The 20,229-nt window shown below is 35.8% G+C and overlaps 1 protein-coding gene across 4 annotated transcripts; it reads left to right on the forward strand.

The window, feature by feature from the left end:
- The first annotated feature begins 959 nt into the window (after positions 1-959).
- On the forward strand, positions 960-20,044 carry LOC142975971 (protein rolling stone-like). Of its 4 annotated transcripts, XM_076119140.1 has the most exons (7): positions 10,312-10,388; positions 11,611-11,648; positions 13,482-13,635; positions 14,031-14,239; positions 15,913-16,059; positions 16,586-16,813; positions 17,130-20,044. In XM_076119140.1, the coding sequence occupies exons 1-7, from the start codon at positions 10,339-10,341 to the stop codon at positions 17,276-17,278; spliced, it is 975 nt and encodes a 324-aa protein (XP_075975255.1). In that variant the 5' UTR covers positions 10,312-10,338; the 3' UTR covers positions 17,279-20,044. The 4 variants fall into 4 exon arrangements, with proteins under 4 accessions (XP_075975272.1, XP_075975263.1, XP_075975280.1 ...); XM_076119157.1 differs by lacking the exons at positions 10,312-10,388; positions 11,611-11,648 and adding an exon at positions 960-1,206; XM_076119148.1 differs by lacking the exons at positions 10,312-10,388; positions 11,611-11,648 and adding an exon at positions 1,255-1,545.
- The last annotated feature ends 185 nt before the right edge of the window (positions 20,045-20,229 follow it).

The following is a 20,229-nucleotide window of genomic DNA, read 5'->3' on the forward strand; positions in this document are numbered from 1 at the left end:
AATACATAGTTACCTTACATCTCATAGCCCGGACGGCAAGCCGACAATGAGAAGTCATGCGCAGGGCCGACAGCTTTACGTGGTCTCACGGAGGTATACAACCTCAACTTCCTAACTCCGGGCAATTTCTGAGAAATTCTTTTACAGAAACTACTTTTTGGCCCAAAGATTAAAACCCGTAACCTCTGCGTGGCAGTCGCATAAACTATCCACTATCCATGCGCCACGACGCATTTTGTAGTGTATTGCAACAAGTAAATATTTTTGACTATCATTGTCAGTCATATTAATATATCATCACGCGTTGATCAATGGGAATAGCGACCGACGGGCTCGATTACCATACATAAAATTTTTAATGAGGTAAATTTCGCAGGGCACAAGTTTAATTCTTAGCCTGAGAATAATCTTTCAAAAAAATTGTTCGAGTGGCGACAGATGAATGAATTGTGGTCAGCGTTATACAAACTGTATGAAATCCTAACGGTCGTTTAGTAATTATAGACGACAAAAAATAGTCAGGGGATGCACTATTGATAGGTTGCACACGTGCTTGGTGCCGGCCGGCGGCGGCAGGTAGCCGGGCACGTGGGCGCACTGCCACTCTACCGCTCTCCCAAACAGATACACGCGTCACGTACTATCTTGTGACGCATTATTTACATCAACAAACGCATATTTTGCAAATTGTTTTTGTTATTGATATCCGAGTTATACAACTTTGTTATGATAAGTGTTTTATTACACTACATTGAGGATAAACAAAAAATACATCGTAATGTTGTTGACAGATTTAATTATTAAATGTAAGTAGAGTAAGGTGAGTTTGGCAATGGCAATGAGAGTGGCTTGTTCGGATGACAGGCGGTAGCGAGTGTAGCGAGTGTAGCGACACGGCAGGAGCGCGCATGCCTTCAGCGACCGGTGCGCGGTGCGCGGCGCGGCCGGCGCGGCGCCCGCTGCGAGCACATGCAGGCTGCAGTCGCCGCCACGCGCGTCGGCGACCACACGCACCACCGACCTATGCATAATAATATTACTAAACAAACAAATAAACATCAAGTTCATCAATTAAAAATAATACTATTATTTTTTTAAATACTCGTATTTTTTTCTTAGCTTATTTTTCGAACGTGCATAATAAATAGACTATAAAAATGTGCAAAAATGTTGCAATGGTTCCTATGAAAAAGACCGTGGATTCAGGTGAGTGAATATACCTTCTTATTACTTTTCTTTTTTACGGTCGCGCCATAAGAAAATTCAATTATGGATTTTTTAAGTACTTATTAATAATTGATTTCATTTGTATTTGAGTATAATTTTGTGCGGTTAATGTAAAGCGATTACAAGTTTGTTATTAATCGTATGTAGCTGTTACGTTTCTTAATCACACGGACCATTTGCTTGTAGTTTTACGTTTGTCGTTACTCGGTCGAAGCGTGTTTAGAAAACTTCACATTCGATCAGAAATGGAAAAAATTGAAAGTCTGTTATTTTACGTGATTTTTTTTGGACTGCTCTACATTCTGTTCCGGTTCAAATGTAAGTAAATAGAAGATAATTAATATTGATATGATATTTTTATAAACTGCGAATAAGTATTTTGTCCTTCGTGTAGTTAAACAATAACAATAAATTTAAAATTTCATCATTATAGGTCATCGTATAGTTTCGCGGTCCGGCCAATTGTCTTAAATTAGGAAGCCATTTGTTCGTATTAAGTGTCATGTGCGGCTATTAATCGTCACGTCGATACTTCGATAGTGATGAAACGTGCGGTGGCATTGATCCGGCGTGATTGTGCCGGAGCCGGCCACGGGCGGCCACGGGCACAGGAGCGATGCGGAACACCCACTTATCATATGAATTAATTCTAATCGAGATCGTGTGAGGACGATGTTATGTATAATATCGACTTTGCGTGGCGCGGCGGCAGGAGACGGCTGGAGGCGGCAGGCGACTCCCGGCCCGCAGTGGCACAGTGTCACCTCGTACATGCGCATAGCCGCACATATCACTCCACTGTTTTCCTTTTAAAAACATCGCGACGCACGAACCGTACACAATCTTCGACGTTCAAAAACAACGTAATGTGAACTACTTGTAAACGTTTTTATTAAAGTGGTATTTTGATACGCCGACGCGCTGAAAACGAATTACTGACGCTCAAATCCCAGACCATAAACAGAAAGATGAAATTGCCGAAATTGGATCTCTGTAAGTCTATATCATGAATTATATTACTGTGAATCATTACAATGTTTATTACATTTATGTCCGTCGTTCGTGAAGTATAATTGCACTTTTCATGACATGACATATGAATTACATGCACTTGTAAGCATATAAATTACTGCCGTAAATAATATAGCATAGTTGGGCCTACATTGTTTTAGTTTGTGAATGTAGAGTTAAATAAATATTTAGGGCTCTATTATAGACTAGGGCTTGGTACATTTAGTTCGCATTTGTGGAATGTAGGTACAACACGCCACCTGTGCTACAGGCAAGCAAACTGTGCCAACGGTGAAATGAAAATTGAAAAAACAACATAATAATATTGTAAAAGATAAAGCTTTTGCATAAAGTTTTTAAGTAACTAACCCCGACTCTACCAGATCGTGTTTCTCCGTAAAAGGTCAAAGAAGCTTTTAAATGATTAGTCGAACATTAGATATGTATAATTTACAATACGTTTAATAATAGTGCCTTGCAGTTAATTTAATCGAAGGCTGACACACTCCTCATATTCTTTTGAATAGTTCTTTATGCTTAAAATAAGCAAAAACTTAGGTTTAAAATGACACTGACATGGGTACTACTTCTTATGAGTTTAAAAATGATATTCCTTTCGCGTATTTTTTATATTCTTTCAGTAAATAAACAGATCTTGACTCTACCAAGCAGTTTCATAGAATTTTATAACAAATTATATACGTCATACAAGTATTTTTATATGTATATGTTGCTGTAAAAGCCCGAACTGCGGTAAATCTTAAGATTTTCCGGTAAAACCTAAGATTTACCAACTCTCAATGGTAAAAGTCCGAACAATTCTTTCAGTTCAGTCACTGTTCGGGCTTTTACAGTAACATATAGATCACATTACTAACGAAAATCTACACGTGTATCATAATCTAATCATTTTCAAATGTTGAGAAGTAAATAGAGCAGTCTTGTAGGACGTATAAACACAGGATATGCCTGCAGTTCCTAAAGCAATAGAGTTCAATGCAGAGTTCAAGACATACTTCGAAGATTACGTCTACATCCTAACATGTAACATTGCAATCTGCTTCTACTAAGCCTTGACATAGAATTCTCTGATATAACTTTCATTAATAAAATATGATGTACTTGCAAAACTTTTAGCAATCGATTTGGCACGGACCCTCGTGTTTGCAGCCTACAAGGTGTGCTTGTGTAACTCACTACTTGACCTTAAATATTGCCTATTTATCTTGAGCAAAGATTAATAATTTAAAGCCCGGTTGCGTACTTCTGGATAAGTATTAGATAGGTTATCTGACGGATTTTTTCCAGATGTTTGATTTTTTTAAATCCCGTGACTGTCCCACTACTGAACTAGGGTCTTCTCCCGAACGAGAAAGGGCCTTGTGTTCATCACGCTGCCCAAATGTGGGTAAGGGACATAACACGGATCTAGTAAATGTTTCATACATTCCTGTCTTTCTCTATTTATCTAAAAGTTAAGTCAACACTTATTCATAAGCTGTGAAATTGTCCCTCTAAAGCGTTAAATCGATATAATTGTTTCGTCACCGACAATGTTGCAATCAATAATTTCTACGCCATAAATAAGTTATTAGACGTTTTCCTCTTTGTTTATTACTTTTATTAATTTAGCTTAATTTTGATATTTAGTTATACAAGGGCATACTATTGTTATGTTCTCTATTATAGAGGGGAATGGGGTCACAATAATAAGTTAAAACTTTGGTTGGTTAATAAGAAGTTTCAGAGAACTAGTTATGACGTTGTCTATTACTTTTATATGACAGATATTCTTTAAATAAAAATAGACTTAACTATGCAAACGTTTTTCAAACAATGCACTTTTTTACTTATTTTTCTCTCTACAAGCTTTGTTGTAACCCGTAGACATAATATGTTACTCACAAAAATTATTTTCAAAAATTAATTTTCAATGTTGTAAATAATCAATATTCTTTAAGTAATTTTCGAATAATAATATCCATAAACTTTTGTTTATAATTTGTTTTTGACTGATACATACAGAACTTCAATTTAATACCGAATTAACGATAAGGTCGTATTCCTAACCGCAGTATTGACGTGAATTGAAGTATCACAAACACTATTTGTAATGCTATGAGAAAAATAATGAGTAACTATTTAAGAGGGACTCTGATCAAAATTATTGGCGTCAAATCGAAATGACTCAGGAATAATAAAACATTTACATATTTATGTCGCAACCTTGCGACATAAAACATTATAAACAAACAAAACTGCCCGTGACTTAGTACTACTACTTTACCGTAAAACGTATCCTATGCTGTAGACTTTCTCTGTACCAAATTTTATCAAAACAAGTACAGTACTTTGGCGAAATTGAGTAACAAACATCCACCTGAACATTCAAACATTCGCATTTACGATATTAATATAGAAGTAAAAAGACAGAAAATAAGGGTTCTTTAAGAAATTGAAAAATAAATGTCGATAAGCATCCTCTCAAGTTAACAGGCTGGGTCGGTTTTAAGTGACAGAAAGTGGACCTTCCGTACTTCACACTCTTTACCCAATAACGGCGAGATTGCGCGAAACTCTCCCAAGATTTACTTTGTTTGAGCCGCTATAAAAACGGTCCAGTGATTCCCGAAGATTGGAACCGAGAGTAAGTGCTAAGGCAAAGCTCTTTGGAAGATAAATTGTTAGACGGTTACGGAAAACCTTGCTTTAGCCCGACTATCTCACTACCTACTTATATACCACAATATATTACTTTTATGTAACTTAGCTTTTATGTTATTTGTCTTTTTTTAATGCTCCTAGTTAAGAACAATCCTAACTGAATTGTTTAAAATTGAAGTGAAAGATAAAAATTCTCGAAAGTGCTCTCTCCGTTAGATTTACTTCCTTTCTTAGCTCCTGGGTTTAGAATTAAACAACAATAAGTGATATTACAAAAAAAGTGTGTACAATAAATGTAATCTATTTATTATACTTTTTTTGTCCTGACTATTCTAATCGTCAGAGCTGGCAAGACTATATAATTTCCAACAATATTTATTGTTCTACTTTGTACAAAAAACTCATCCGATTGTAAAAGTATTATAGAAACTTGCAAGTGTTTGTAATCCTTCCCGAAAACTAATTTACTGGCCATTTAGTGTTAAGTGTTTGTCTCTAGGGCTTCGGAGCCGTTTGTTTACCGTTCGGTTCAAATCGTTCAATTGTTACAAGTACCCATCGATAAACAATCTAGTTAACGGCAATAAATACCCACTTTACTGCGTACTTCTTTATAGTTGAGTTTTACGAGCCTTTTGTAGAAATATTGGGTGATTTAGATCGTGTGGTATTGTATTTTTTAATAAAAGCCTATGTTTTTTTCTAGGCTATTAAACTATCTTTGCGATGTTAAAAAAACCGGTTGACACACTTTCGCCTTTGTAATATTATTGGTATGGATTATGTTCTTTTCATTTCTTTATTCACATAGCATCCGTTAATAGAGATTTTTATTTGTTATTGTAATTAAAGCTTATCTTTATTGGTTTAAAATACAATAATGATAGTAGTTTAATATTATTTCAATAATAATGACTTAAGTGATACATTTAATTTAATTAAACCACAAATTTCCTGTATAATTAATTGATAATACGTAAACAATAATATAATTTCTGAATAAATAATTTTAGCAACGTCCTTAACGCTATATTTTTAAAGATAAAGATTTAGTAAGAGGGCTATCGATTATCAAGCTACATTTTTCTGCGTGCCTTATCTTAATAAAATGCCCTTCAGTAACCCTCAATCTGTGCCAAAGGCCGTATTTTCACCATAACGCCCATGAACCAATTGGTAACCTTCCTCGACGAGATGCCCTAAATTCTCCCCTTCGTCCCTGTCTCTTGCCAAAAATATTTAATAGTTACGACTCTACCTAAAACTCATTTGTTTTTATGACTAAAGTTTTGTAGAATATATAAAATGATACACAAGGGATATGTTTCTACTCTATTTTTTTAAATAAGAGACCACAGGTAATAAAAAAGTAATGAATACACGTAAAAAAATGTGGGAAGAAATGTTGTTAAAACATGCACCTCTTTGTTATTTGATTCCTGTATTGTTTGAAACTACTGTTCATGTTTAAAATTAGTGATTAGATTAAGATTGCACTGATAGGTAACGGTTGTAATGCTTTATATCTTGCCAATAGATAATAAGTTTCAGATACAATCAGCTACAAAAGTCGTCAAAATTTTGGCAATTTTCTTATACTATATAGGTGATGCTGGCAGCTACTCAGAAATAATGCAATGTATTGTTTTTTTAAAGTTTTATATTCCCCAGCAACTAAATCGATAATGCGATTTTTTCGCTAATTAAACTTGATTGTTCACGGAATTCCATTATGAAACAAGCATGGCAAACATACGCGTGCATTCTGATAACAAATGACAAATTAGGTACTTTTATGTATTTGTGCTTTTCCTCTGCGGTTGGAAAAACAACATACGATAATTTGAACGCGTATTCGATATTCTGCTTCGAAATAATTTCGTAATTTCTGAGAATGTTTTCGGTTCCTGTTCTCTTTACTGTATGAGTAAGCTTTAACCTTAGTAACAAGGCTTTTGTAACTTTTTAATTGAGTCACTATCATACAATTTATGGTTGGACCTACTTATGCAAACAAGAAGGAAGCCACCATTCGTTTCGAAAAAGCGAGACTTTAGGGCTACAATGGGTTTCATTGGCAATACGTAGTACACTACTATTATACCTATGTATATCAACATAAAAGCAGATTCACAATAACTGTACATTGTTTGTCCGGCCAATAGTAATAATTAAATTGATATTTTGAATAAAAAGTATGATAGAAAGTGTTACCAGTGTATAAATTTTTTTACATACGACGTTGACGCTGACGTGACGTCGTGATGTATTTGACTGACGCTGACTGTACCGAAACATTTTCAATCAATTGTTGGGTAATAACTACAAACGTAGTTTTAGATATATATTATGTACTTGTTATTTCATAATGACGTACCGAAAAACATTTTAACATTTTTGTTTGGGTAATAACTACAAACGTAGTTTTAGATATACTTGTTATTTCATAATGAAGTTGTGATGTATTTCACGCTGACTGTATCAATAACATTTTCAATAATTTTATTATTGTAATTGGGTACTAACTACAAACGTATTTTGATGTCGATGACCGTAAATACTCTGAACTTTAAATCTATAGTTATTTAGTTAAACCCAGTACACCATGATCAAAAGCTTCATCGTTAAAAGCTAATTCGTGACTTTGAACTTGCGTAAGTCATTGAACGCACTTGACATAAAACACGAACACACGAAAGCTCTAGGTGATTGACCGAACACCTAACTTGGTATAACTAGATATTTTTATTTAAGTACAATTAGGCACAGAAACGTCTAACTGCTTATATTTGTAACCATAAAAACTAGCACTTAGATTTAATGTCTATAAAATGCTACGTCTTCAATTTTAATTGCAGCTCTATTTCTTGTGTTTGTTTCTGTGAAAGCAAACACGAAATGTTTGCTAGCAAGTGTCAAAACATTATATTATAGAAACATAAACTCAAAGTTCAAATCTTTCATCGAGGTACGACCTAACCCTACATGTTCTCAGGCCCGAGCCGTGCCCATCTGAGACAGTAATGATTTAGTATTCAATAACGAAGGGTTACACACTGTATGACGAGTATAATTGAATTCGCGTCGTGCATACGTCACGGTCGACACCCAACAAGCGTGGAGCGATAACAGCTACACTGACGATAGTTCATTTATAATATGTAATCTCAACACGATCTGAAAACACCACGATGACGTCAATGAACTTGCTTGAATCTCGATTTATCAAGGAATTTGTATACCAACGTAATACCTTGCGGTCTATTTATTTAGATTGAATACAGATATCTACAAGTTTATTGTAAACTTTGACATCATACTATACTTAGAAACTCTAATATGGTATTTATATAACTATGTATATATCCATATTAATTTCATGAAACTATTTCTTAAGGCTTACTTACAGTGACTTTCGTATTATTAAACAATACTAATGCAAAAATGCGGTTAGTTTGTCGTTTATTTTGGTAAAAAAATATCATTATTTACTTAAACAACAACTTATGTCATTCACTCCATTAGGGAATATTACTGCCACTTTCCGCGATAGAGGCGTCACATATTATAGGCAACATATTACGGTGATAATGCATGTAAATAAGTATTATAGTACTTGACATTAAAATTTGTAGTACCGTCATCTACGATTAGCTTTCTGCAATAATGCCTATTAGCTTGAAAATCCTAGTGACATTTGCTCAGTTAAAACACTTTCACACTACGTATATCTATAAAACTATTTGAGTATTTATCAGTAATCATATGCATTTTATTGCACGTCTGCTAAAGACTTCCGTCACAAACACAGACATGATCACATCAAGTAAGTAGATATGAGGTTATATTATGTTTTGTGCAATGTGACACACCTTCATTTCATTTACGCGAGACTTCTGTAACGTGATTCTCTACTACTATCGAATATCGATAACCGGCTAGCTATCGAAAAATTTCGTATGAAAATCTGATCAGTGCCTCTAGCGGCAGTCGTAGTAACTATTTTTGCAGTAAATTTTAAATGTCAAACTTTCGATACTCAATGATTCCAATTGCAGAGAATCGCGCTACTGTACACATTGTTTTCGTTCGTATGCTCATGCTGTCATTAACCTTGTCGTACAATTTAGACAGCCAAGAATGAATCCTAATTGTCAAACACGTGAAGTAGGCTAGATTCGTTATCCTTGTCTGCGTATCTAATTAGGCATGCTAAATCCTAGCGAGATAGGCATGTTAGGACTTGGTATAGGTTATAGGAAGCAACGTCGGATGCATCACAATAGCGTGGTTGATCATAAAGGTAGTGTTCGAAGGCTGGCCGTCTGCCCGACGTCTAGATAAACGACGTCAGTAACACAATCGTGTACTTAAAACGACACATGTCATGAATTCATAGCCGTTCCTTGAACAGTCTCGGTGTGAAGTCCATATAATTTTTGACGTTTCCGTTTAGTATGTTACAAATGATTGTTAAAACTAGCGAGTATGTTTTTAAATAATTACAGATTACATGGTTCTCTGTCTACTCAACTATATGCATGTTAAGCTAAATTAATATTCTTTACACTTCTGCTAACATTATTTGCATAGATATGGCCAAAGATTTAATGTAGTATTTTGTGAGCGTGAAATGCAAGATAATCGAAGGACTACCCAAAAGTTAAGCCCCTACCGATGGGTTTGCAAAAATTGCTAGTGTTATGATACTCATAATACCATAGGGGTTATAAATAAGTAGCTAATTAAAGCATGTAAGTACTTGTAGCTACAGCGAGGTAAAATTACACCACCCTTATAAAACTGCGCCACATGGACGTCAACCACCGCATTTGAGGAAAGGGGAAAAGCCGCAATATAGCTGACTCACACTCAAACAATAACATCGGACTTCATTAAATGATCAATCAATAAATTATTTATAAGTTGTATAATAACTATTGATAAACAAATACTAAATATATGTATTAAATAATATACTATAAAATGTCATACTATATAGCCAAGATGTGTAGGTACACAATATTTTGAGACATAGCTTAAGGCACAACCTACGTATTGTTTTGAAAAAATGTCTTAAAATGGACTAAGCTTTGTTATTTGTACTTTGTTAAAAAAATAAACAAAAATCAATCAATATTTCGTTTTAGCGCTCGTGAAAAAGGCTTTGTTTTAGGATGAAATCCACCCATTGTGAGATGTAGCTTTATTATATTAAAGAAGGTTATTAGCCAATAAGTTTCTTGCAGAATTTTAAAATATATTATGTGGTCCAAAAAGAACAGGTTTTATGCAGTTTGTTTCTCAACGCTGTCAGTGTGACACGGTGACATAATTTATTCAGTAATCTGTGCAATGTGTGTTATGTTGATCAATATCACAATATTACGAATCTTTTTTTTCCAATTAATTTCTATCGCTAATATTTTTTTTATAATGAGTACTTATGTTATCTTCGACAAGCATGCAAGCTTCTTATTATATAGGTACGAAAGCAATGTAATAATTAATTGATTTCTCAGATTTAATTGGCATTATTAAATTTGCAATTAAACTTTGGTTCTCACGTGAAATTGACGAAAGTATTTGTGCTAGTCTGATGTGAACATGAACGCGACTGCATGTGAGTCCTTACAATTAGAAGAACAACTGATTTATGGGAGCTGATGTGCGGATGATATGAGGTCAGATGACTATCGCTGATGGCGGCCGCGCCCGGCGGACCGAGACCCCGCCGACATTATGTCAACTTGCCTGAAAAAGCCTTCAATATAAAATAACCACATGAATTCGCATTCATAGTTATTATATAGCATTGAATAATAGCCACTCGTTTAAACATGCTTCTATTTATTGTTTCACGAGCACATAACGACTCCAATTTTACATTTTTCGTAGCCACACGTGCATTAAGTAATTAAAATAACAAACGATATGCATGCAGTCATAAAGTACCTCCATAGTATTGTGCTCCTGGCATTGAACTGGACACACTAGCAACTGTACCATGCCGTTACTTGGTGATATTGAAGTTATGGTTTTGCGATTTCGATACACTAACGTGGTGGTCATCAGTGAACTTATAGTTACTCACCAACTCACCCATTTAGGTGAACTACGGGTATATTATTTTATATAATTACCCGTAGTTCAGTTCATTTGTTTATATAGAATACATAGTTCATCATTTAATTAAACTACGGTTTTTTATATAATTGGCAAGGATTTTTATTCTAAATTAAAAATCTTTTTATAAAGAAACTTTAGAACACCGAACTCATAAACCACGAGCAATAAGTAGAATTAAATAACTCATGAAAATATTGAGAAATGGTGTCTTTCAGTGTTTTTGGAAAATCATCGCCGAAGATTTAAAATGATGAATTAAAGTTCGTATGAGAATTGGTGACGTTGTAACGACCAACTGCCAATTCCGCAGTTGTTTTTTGAACATCAGTCCCAATTACACACTTCAATAATGCTTTACGACTGTGACATTTGTAGATCAATAGAATTGATATATATGATACCGTTAACAGCTGGAATCAATCGGGCAAAGTCTCAGTCTGTTTCCTTCTATTATCAATATGGGAGCAAGGGGATATGACGTTTCATTTACCGTAATTCTTTTAAACGTAAGGTAGTGGAAGTGCTCCTGACGGTCCCTCAGCGGCCTTGTGTACTAATTAGTGATTATTCTGCGAACAGATGCTGCGCCCACTCGCTAATCCGTCCAATCGTCGCAGGTGGCTATCAATTTGTTGTGCATTGACCTCGCCGGCTAGGAGACCATCATCACAGATATCTACATCAATTAATCTTTGACTATTAATCTGTACTTTGGTACTTCATCCGTAGTTAGAACGTTAGACGTAAAGAGTAGGCACAGTATCGAGTCACAATATAGACCTATGTCAACACGCTTTCATTAATTAGCTCGCCTTATCACCGTTTGCTTTTACATTTGCACAATCGTCGTACATAATACCGAGTCAGTCAACTGATTGCAGACGTGAGGAAGACGTTGAAAGTGATTTAATGTGAACGAGCTGAAAGGATCGTTGTTGATCAAAGCGAAGTTCCCGAGTCCCGTTGTTATCGCAACGTATCAGGCCACATACCGTATTCTTAATTAATGCCTTTATTGATCGCGTGCAAGACATCGCTCACGGCTCCGGATCACGTGACCACCTACTGCCTATACTGCATACTACTCTTTTTTTCTTATACGCTTATCTGGGCATTTCAAACCATCGGCGTTGTACGGATTCAGTGTATCCGCGATTTCAAATTTCACTTTTTTAAGTTGGTAAAACATCAGAATTTACTGAGTGCATTTATGTGTGAGGTCCACTAAAGAATAGGGCGAATATTTATCATTATTATGTTTACGCCTATGAACTTCAAAGTGCATGTTGAGGCCAAGAATTATGCGGTCAAATTATATTATTTCGTATATTATTATTCAAATTAATACTTAACACAACAAACTATTGAAATTATTTGTATTGATCATAGGTGATAATAAATTATCATATAATGCATATTGTAATCGTTGAAGTAAACTTGACCCCAAACAATTTAATTTGACTTCGCGAAATGAATTCTTATGATAAAATATAGGACAAGTAATGACAAAAGTCAAATAGTACAATGTGTCGATATTTTACTTATGACTAAATGGAACACCTGTTTGCATTAACTATGAGTTAGCTCAGTTAGCTCTTATCGACTATAGTCGCGCTAAATACGTTACTCTATCGGGAACTTACCAACTTACTAGTAAAAGTATTACATATTTCCCTTATCTCTGATTGTTTCCTTGGTAATGGATAATGAAGGTACTATTTGAGTACTATAGTTAAGTATTTCATTTTTAAACTGTCATCCAGTATTATACCTGCGTGCAGCTATTTGACAAGCCAGGGTATGTGTAATATTTATTTTCTGACTATTCCTAACTAGGACACCTTTCGCGTCATTATTATTAAAACATAGCTAGTATAGCCACCTAGCGACACACTAGTCTATTTCATAAAATCGATCGGCGACAACACACGCAGTTTCATTGAACGGTGCCACAATTAGAATTTATGTTACGATTCATACAAGTACTTTAGAATCGTTAGGTCGTCAACGTTTAAAAATTGTACGTCAGTACCTAAATTGATAGTAAGTAGTCTATGTATAGTAATACGAAGCTGTAGGAGGATGTGTCTGTTCATTGAAAACGTTCCCGAAATAAATGGTGCACTTCTGAGAATCCAAAACAATGACTTGTAAAATTACCCTCTTGTCGTGTGAGCATCATGCTCGTATAAAAACAGCTAACTACGATCAATTCTTGGAAGTTTCTTAAGAACAATATATCCTGTCTATACTTCCATGTCTACACTAATTGCTTGAAGAGTTTCATTATCTGTCTGTACGTAGTAAAACCTGCTGAACCAATTTAAAGCATTGTTTTACAAATTGAAACTTTTTGTCCTGGGATTATTCTCTACGCGGGTGAATGCATTGACATAAGCTAGTTGAATGATAAAATTATATGCAATATAGGTTTTATTATGTTGTTATAGCGATGCAGAAGTCATGCAAACCAGCGATGCTTGGTCGCATGTGGCAGGCCAGCCGCCGTGCCCTTAACCTTGAACACTCACCACCGCATCAGTTCGCTTGCTGCCAGTGGCAGAAGAGTACACATCAACCATCTACTGCCTACCTCATATACAGGTAAGACACCATGATATACTAACAATAACTTAAAGTAAGAACACTACAATGCTCAAACAACCTGAGCGAAACCTTATGCCGCAATAAATCATGCAACGAAATCAGTGTTAATATTTCATTACCATCCTTGTCGGTGCACCGATCGAAGATCAAAGATCGTCTACAGATCCATATAATTAATTGCATAACATCGAGTATGAGAGTCCGTTAAATAAAATTACTGCAGTAAGATGATTGTGAGTAAGGATAAATTAATGATTATGCACTTTTTTTCTGTCTGCATCGATCAATTAATCAAATTATTCTATATTAATTGATACTTGGCGCTTATAGAATTATAACAACATTTATGTGCAATTTGTTTGTTTTAAATAGAGATATTAATATTGTTTCAGATGGGTGTTGTTCATTTCAGTGGTGTCGATTGGCATCGCAAGTTTCGCGTGTCAACGTCTTCCGCTCAAGTACGATGGCCCTAAAGTGGAGCTAAACTACTTTAAATGGTTCATTTACTTCACCAACTGGGGCTTCCTGCTAATCGCCTTGCAGTCAGGCTTGGCTCTCGCCGTTGTACACACGTACAGGGCAGAAAAATACAATGCTCGTAAGTTAACAATATCTTGATATACTTGAATAGGATTAATTACACCCTCTTCTTTATTAGCCGCTTATTTATCAGGGTCCGGAGCAAAAGTCCGAAACTAGCGAACATTAATACGAAGTATCGTGCCATGAACTAATAAACAGGCTGGTCTAATTTCAGTCAAGTAACCTAGATTGTATTAAGAACTCATTGTCAAATCTATCATAGAAAGTATAGAGCACAGCGCATTCCGGCCAGGTCGAGGCAGACAATGTCAAGTATAGCGTGGGTGCTTTTATTACATAAAGTTTCCTTGGACGACGTAACAGCTCACGCGAATCAATTAAACTGAATCGTTGCGTCGCGTGTCGTCCTACCCATCAAAATGATGTTCGCTGCAGATCGATTGAACACGTGTTTCGTCTTTTTTCGTCCACCCAACTCATATTAAGACGTCTAGACTGCTCATCAATTTAGAAGATAACTCCTAACGGCATCATTATTGGCATCTGTCGATACTCCTTCATTGGTATGGTGATTTTCAAGGGCGTATTGATTCAGATGAAGACATTTGAATGACATTTTGGGCATGCACGCTATCGACAGGGGTAAGGGTCATGTCCGCTTGATTGGTAACAATTTCGCGTCAATTAACATCGCAGTGGAGCGGGTCCGCTGTCCATTGTGCTTCAAATTATCCTTATTGGTTCCTCATTCCGAGTGAGTCGAGCCCATCTACGCTGGTATTATTCCGCAGCTATTGTTGAAAATTGAAGACGTCGGCGTCGTCCACTGAATAGCAAGTGACAATCAATTGAAACGACGACATAAAGGATTTAATAAAACGTTTACTTTCGATAAGTCTCAATAGAGCGTATGATATACAATAATATACATACATACATACATAGTTCTGAATGGCTCACTTGTTATTGTAATGGGTGTGACATTACGTAGTACAATTACAGTTGCATTTGATAATTTGATACATTATAATACTTCTGTTATGGCAACAACAGAATTCCTTACTTTACCTTTATGGTATTGTAATACAAGTGTCTTCATGCCTTTTCAAGAAATATAGTTTCATATTCGCGGTGATTGGCCTCTTTGCTATGAATTATGTTTATACAAGTAACTCGTGTTAATTTTTTAATACAATCTGCCACCTTTTTCAATTATAAGCTAAGGGTTTAGATAAGATTATCCGCCCTTAATGCAATTAAATTTAATATGAAACAATTACTCATAATACGCAGTCATGTTTTATGTATACTTAAATGATGATTAGATATGAGGGTTCTTGGCTACCCCCTTTCATAGGAGACTAACAATACCTATTAGGTGGAAACATGAACGTATTTAAACGTCACTGCTCATTATTTCGGATACAATACTGCCTCCGATAGTTGAAAAGACGGATCCAACATTTTTGACAAAATTGAATTATACATATTGCCGAAATCTGCAAAAAAGGCGCACCTGCCTCTATGTCGCTCTTTTACGATTACAGCTTAGCGAAATAAAGCGCTTTTGAAAGCGACTTTACACCTTTTTTTAAGATTAAAAAAATTTTGTCTCCGTTTCTTCTTATTCTTAAATGCGACTTAGAATAAGTGAAAAACATTCTCATATATTTATTTTAGTTTTCCAAATGATATTACAATAAACGTTTGTGTTATTATTTATTTCAGCATGTGAAGAGGATGAGATCCCGATTCCTTTGAGCCGGCGCGTGCGCACTCCGCTACTGTGTCGTTCTTATTGGCTCGCGCACAACATCGCTACCGACCTCGCCTTTGTCATCTCTCTCGTCTATTGGACCCTAGTACATGACCCTAGTATGTAAAAATTGTTATTATACTAGAACATATTATTATTAGCATTACATTTTTAAACCGAATTCTATACTAAATCATAGTTTTAAAAATATGTAGAGTCGGCTGTCAGTTACTATAAATTAATAGAATTATCAAATATCGCAATTTTTATTTTAATGCAGTTTAATTCGTACAGGTATTGCAAATTAAATGTTAATGTTTCACAAAAAATATAATGTGTAGTGTTTTTGTAGTAATTGCTGTCGGCTCTAGCATTTTTAAGCGCCTACTGAAATAAATTTAGCTAACAGTTGCGTACGAGTATTACCCAATTGCCTATTAACTGAGCTTATTAAACTACTTCTTATTCATTATTTTATTTTATTTCCAAAAAGAGCGAAGAATTTATAATAAATTGGCGATATGTAGCAACAGAAATCTGGTTTTTAATATTTACTACCACTGACGTTATACTTGTTTTATTTTACGCTGAACTTAAAATATGAACGTTTGAGTATATTATTATATGTGAATATTTCTATTACAGAAATCCATGAAATTAATGCTCTGAACATCTTGGTTCATGGCGGCAACTCGCTGCTCATGCTTGTCGAGCTAGCAGTGACGGCGCACCCGGTGCGGGCCGCGCATGCGCTGTACAGCGCCGGCGCAGGCCTCGCGTACGGAGTCTTCAGCGCCTTCTACTGGGCCGTCGGAGGAACTGACCGCATCGGACTACCCGCTATATATCCAGCGCTAGACTGGAATAAACCTGGTAAATACTTTCCTAGTTGTCTTTGTGTTTAAGTACCTTTCTATTTAGTTGTTTTGCAGTTTTTTCATAATATGTAATCTGTAGAGTACCGAAAATGCATTGTAGCTGGACGTGCCTTTTCTATTATTTTTTAGATAGGTAATAATCACGGAGTCAATGTATCTTCATAGTTTGGCTGTCTGAAGACGCGAACTGCTCGAAAATCGCTCCCCATTAGAAAGCTCTACCTGAGCGAAATGTACGAGACACACATCATTCCAATGAACCGTAAGCCCGAGAAAAAGGTCGTCATATTAATGCAGAGTTCCACTTGCAGGCTCAGCGTTCGGGTTCGTGTCTCTGTGCGCGGTGGTGATGGTGTTCGCGCACGCGCTCGCGACGTGCTGTGCGGCGGCGCGCGCCCGCCTGGCGCGGCACGTGCGGGCGCGGCGCGGCTCCGAGCGCCTCACGCTGCCCACGCACTGAACACACTCAAAACGTCACTAGCATCACGCACTCCACTACTCCTCCCGGGGGGCATACGCTAGAACCCGCACGAGTCGACGCACTGGGCGACTTCGCAACGGCCGGTCCATTAATCCTTATAAGACTTCGCCACTCAGATTTGGACTATAGTCCACTGAGCTATACAGAGGATGACGGCTTAACGTAACGCCACGGCTAGAGCAGCGTCGTGCTGATCGTGTGCCCTTTATTATAAGGGTCTTATTTTTAAAAAGAATATCGTCTCCACCCGCACGAATTTTAACGTATGCCCCTCAACTCTACCTGTCACTTCGATAAATAAATAAGTTATGCGCACACGGGGTGAACGACAGTTGCTAGTGACTTGGACATTTTTAAATGACATTTATTATATTTCTTATTGGACTCTGGAGATTTGGCTGCTGCAAAAAAACTAATACTAAACGATGCTGTTTGTTGAAATATCGTAGAGTCAATGATGAGTCGACATTTTTCTATGCAGTGCGCGCAGACAAAAATAAATCTAGTGATGTATCTTTCAAATTAGTAGCTCTTTACTAAATATAAGTAACTTGTGCGCTTTTCGAGTCAAACCGCGTTCATAAGATTGTGAATTGTACACAATTATTAGTAACAATTTATTAAAATATCGATATAATCGTTGACGCTGTTAGCCCCAAATTATATCTTACTTGTGTGGTCACAGTAAATAAGAGAAGTAGCCTAATTTGAGTGCTTTTTTGCTCAACTTACAATACCATATTTTACAGCACAGAGAAAAATATAGCATTAGTTTGTGTGTCATATAATCATATGTAATATAGGACATTATAAGAATGGCGGCGTAGGAGTTATCATTGTAACTGAACGGACTGTGTGTAAGCAATATTACAATTGTGTTTTGTGGACAGACTACACGTCGGCAATTGTACGTTTTGCTATGAAACTACAAAACGAATATCATAAGTTGCCAGTGTGTATAACTTAGTAAATGTATACTACAGTATTTGAATGTGTATAGTATAAACGTCGACTTTATAACATTCCTATTTTTCCAAAGAATCATAGCAATAAGTGTCGGTATGTTAGATCATTTAGTAATATGTAGGCGCACTCGTTTACTATTATAAATGTTTATAAAATAATATAATGTCCTGAAGGTATTATTATGATAATATTTATTATGTTAAAGTAAAGCATTACGTTGTGAACTAAACAATAATTATTCAAAGCTACGTTGCAGCCTCTGAGGATTTAATTATGTTGATTTTTTACTATGAAAAAATGGAGAGGCACACAGATCCCATTTTGAAATATTTGATTAAAATTGCTATTGACATCAGATAAAGCAAGCTTAAAGGACCCAATGAGGGTAAGGCCATGTGGTGCGGTATTTAAGACCCTCGTTCGTCCAGAACTCCAAAGACTTCTTCTACCTACTTGGCTTGCTGACAAAGAATGCTACAAAATGTTGTTGCTTCCTTGAGGCTGTTTGAGGCCACCAACTACGTGGCTCTTATAATTCTAAGTATTTGTACCCAGTGAAGGTTAAGCATAGGTCAATTAATTTGTATTAATGTGCGTAATAAAGTGTCGTTTGTAATTTTATTATCGTTTGTTTAGTCCACAATGTAATGTTAGAATCGTGGCGGCTTGATAAAAATATAATGCGCAATTTATATCATTTAGTCATTACTCAAATTGTGATATTTATGTATTTATAAAACATATTTTTAATATAATTATGTACTAAATTCATTGCATCAGTATCGTTACTCGTGAACACTTTCAGTGACCAAAGAGTAGCATGAATATGCGTTGTTCTGCTTCAATATTAGACTTGGTAATTCGTGAATGGTAATGAATGGCGACCTCACCTTTTGTCAACTTATACAGTCAAACAAAAATATGTATGAGTGTTAATTAGTCCAATACAAATATGACTTTGACACCATAATGTTGCGAATTGTGTTTGATGGTCGTATAATATTATACATTCTATTAACATAAGACGTTCTATCTCTATTGCATTTTACCATATTTAGCTCTTATACAGTCGAGTATGGGAGTTATTTATTGACTGTTGTGCCACAGTGTAAATGTAGAGTCAGTGAACTTAGTACAATTTCAGCCAATGCATTTTCTCTCACGCGTCAGAAGTTTGTAAGATAAAGGATAATGTTCGCTCTGGGTTTACTATTTACACTGTGGTGACTTTGAGTTGACAGCAGCGCTCTCTGAAGATTGACGGGGTCTGTAGTGGTAGAGATGTGCAGTTTTGTAAAACATTCCTGCCTAACGAAACGTATGTAGGATCTGCATTTATGTTAGCGAATACCTACTTGTAGTGATTAAACGTAGGAAATAGTGATATGAATCGTTCCTAGCCTTAATTATAAAAATCGGACAAATGCTGTGATGCAATGTTTCTTTTAATGTATTATTGTTAATTGATAAGCAATAAGAGACTTGTATCTCAATGACGTTGTAAGCAATAATTTTATTATTATGGAATTGTAATGGACTGTAATCTCTCTCGTTATAAATATCATATGTTTTTAAGTATTAAAACACGAGATCCCTACACGAATTTCTATTTCAGTCTATTTATGAAATTTGCCGTGCAATTATTTATTATTAATATTACCTATTTTAAACTTATGAAACCACACATTTGGCGAAAACAACTGGAACGGGATCTGGTCATATCGTATTATATTCAATGTAATTAATCGTGATAATAAAAATAAAGTTATTAATTTTCACATAGAATGTTGTTTTTGTGAGCATCCATTGACCCGTTTGTGCATGAAATGTAGCGTGATCTTGATGAAGGTGAGATAATGTATGCAAAAAATGTCATCAGACTGGCCGACGATGCATGAATGAACAGATAACTGAGTGAGTTGTATGATCGCGTGTACTCGCCTGGAACGTGACGGCTCCAGACG

Source organism: Anticarsia gemmatalis, chromosome 1 (genome assembly GCF_050436995.1).
Source record: "Anticarsia gemmatalis isolate Benzon Research Colony breed Stoneville strain chromosome 1, ilAntGemm2 primary, whole genome shotgun sequence".
Classification (NCBI taxonomy): Eukaryota; Metazoa; Arthropoda; class Insecta; order Lepidoptera; family Erebidae; genus Anticarsia; species Anticarsia gemmatalis.

Excerpts from the sequence above, each read along its gene's own strand:
- LOC142975971 (XM_076119140.1), top strand. The coding sequence starts at position 10,339 with ATGAGTACTTATGTTATCTTCGACAAGCATGCAAGCTTCTTATTATAT. Across the intron at positions 16,060-16,585 it reads GACCCTAGTACATGACCCTA|AAATCCATGAAATTAATGCT; the intron begins GTATGTAAAAAT and ends TTTCTATTACAG. Across the intron at positions 16,814-17,129 it reads GCTAGACTGGAATAAACCTG|GCTCAGCGTTCGGGTTCGTG; the intron begins GTAAATACTTTC and ends TTCCACTTGCAG.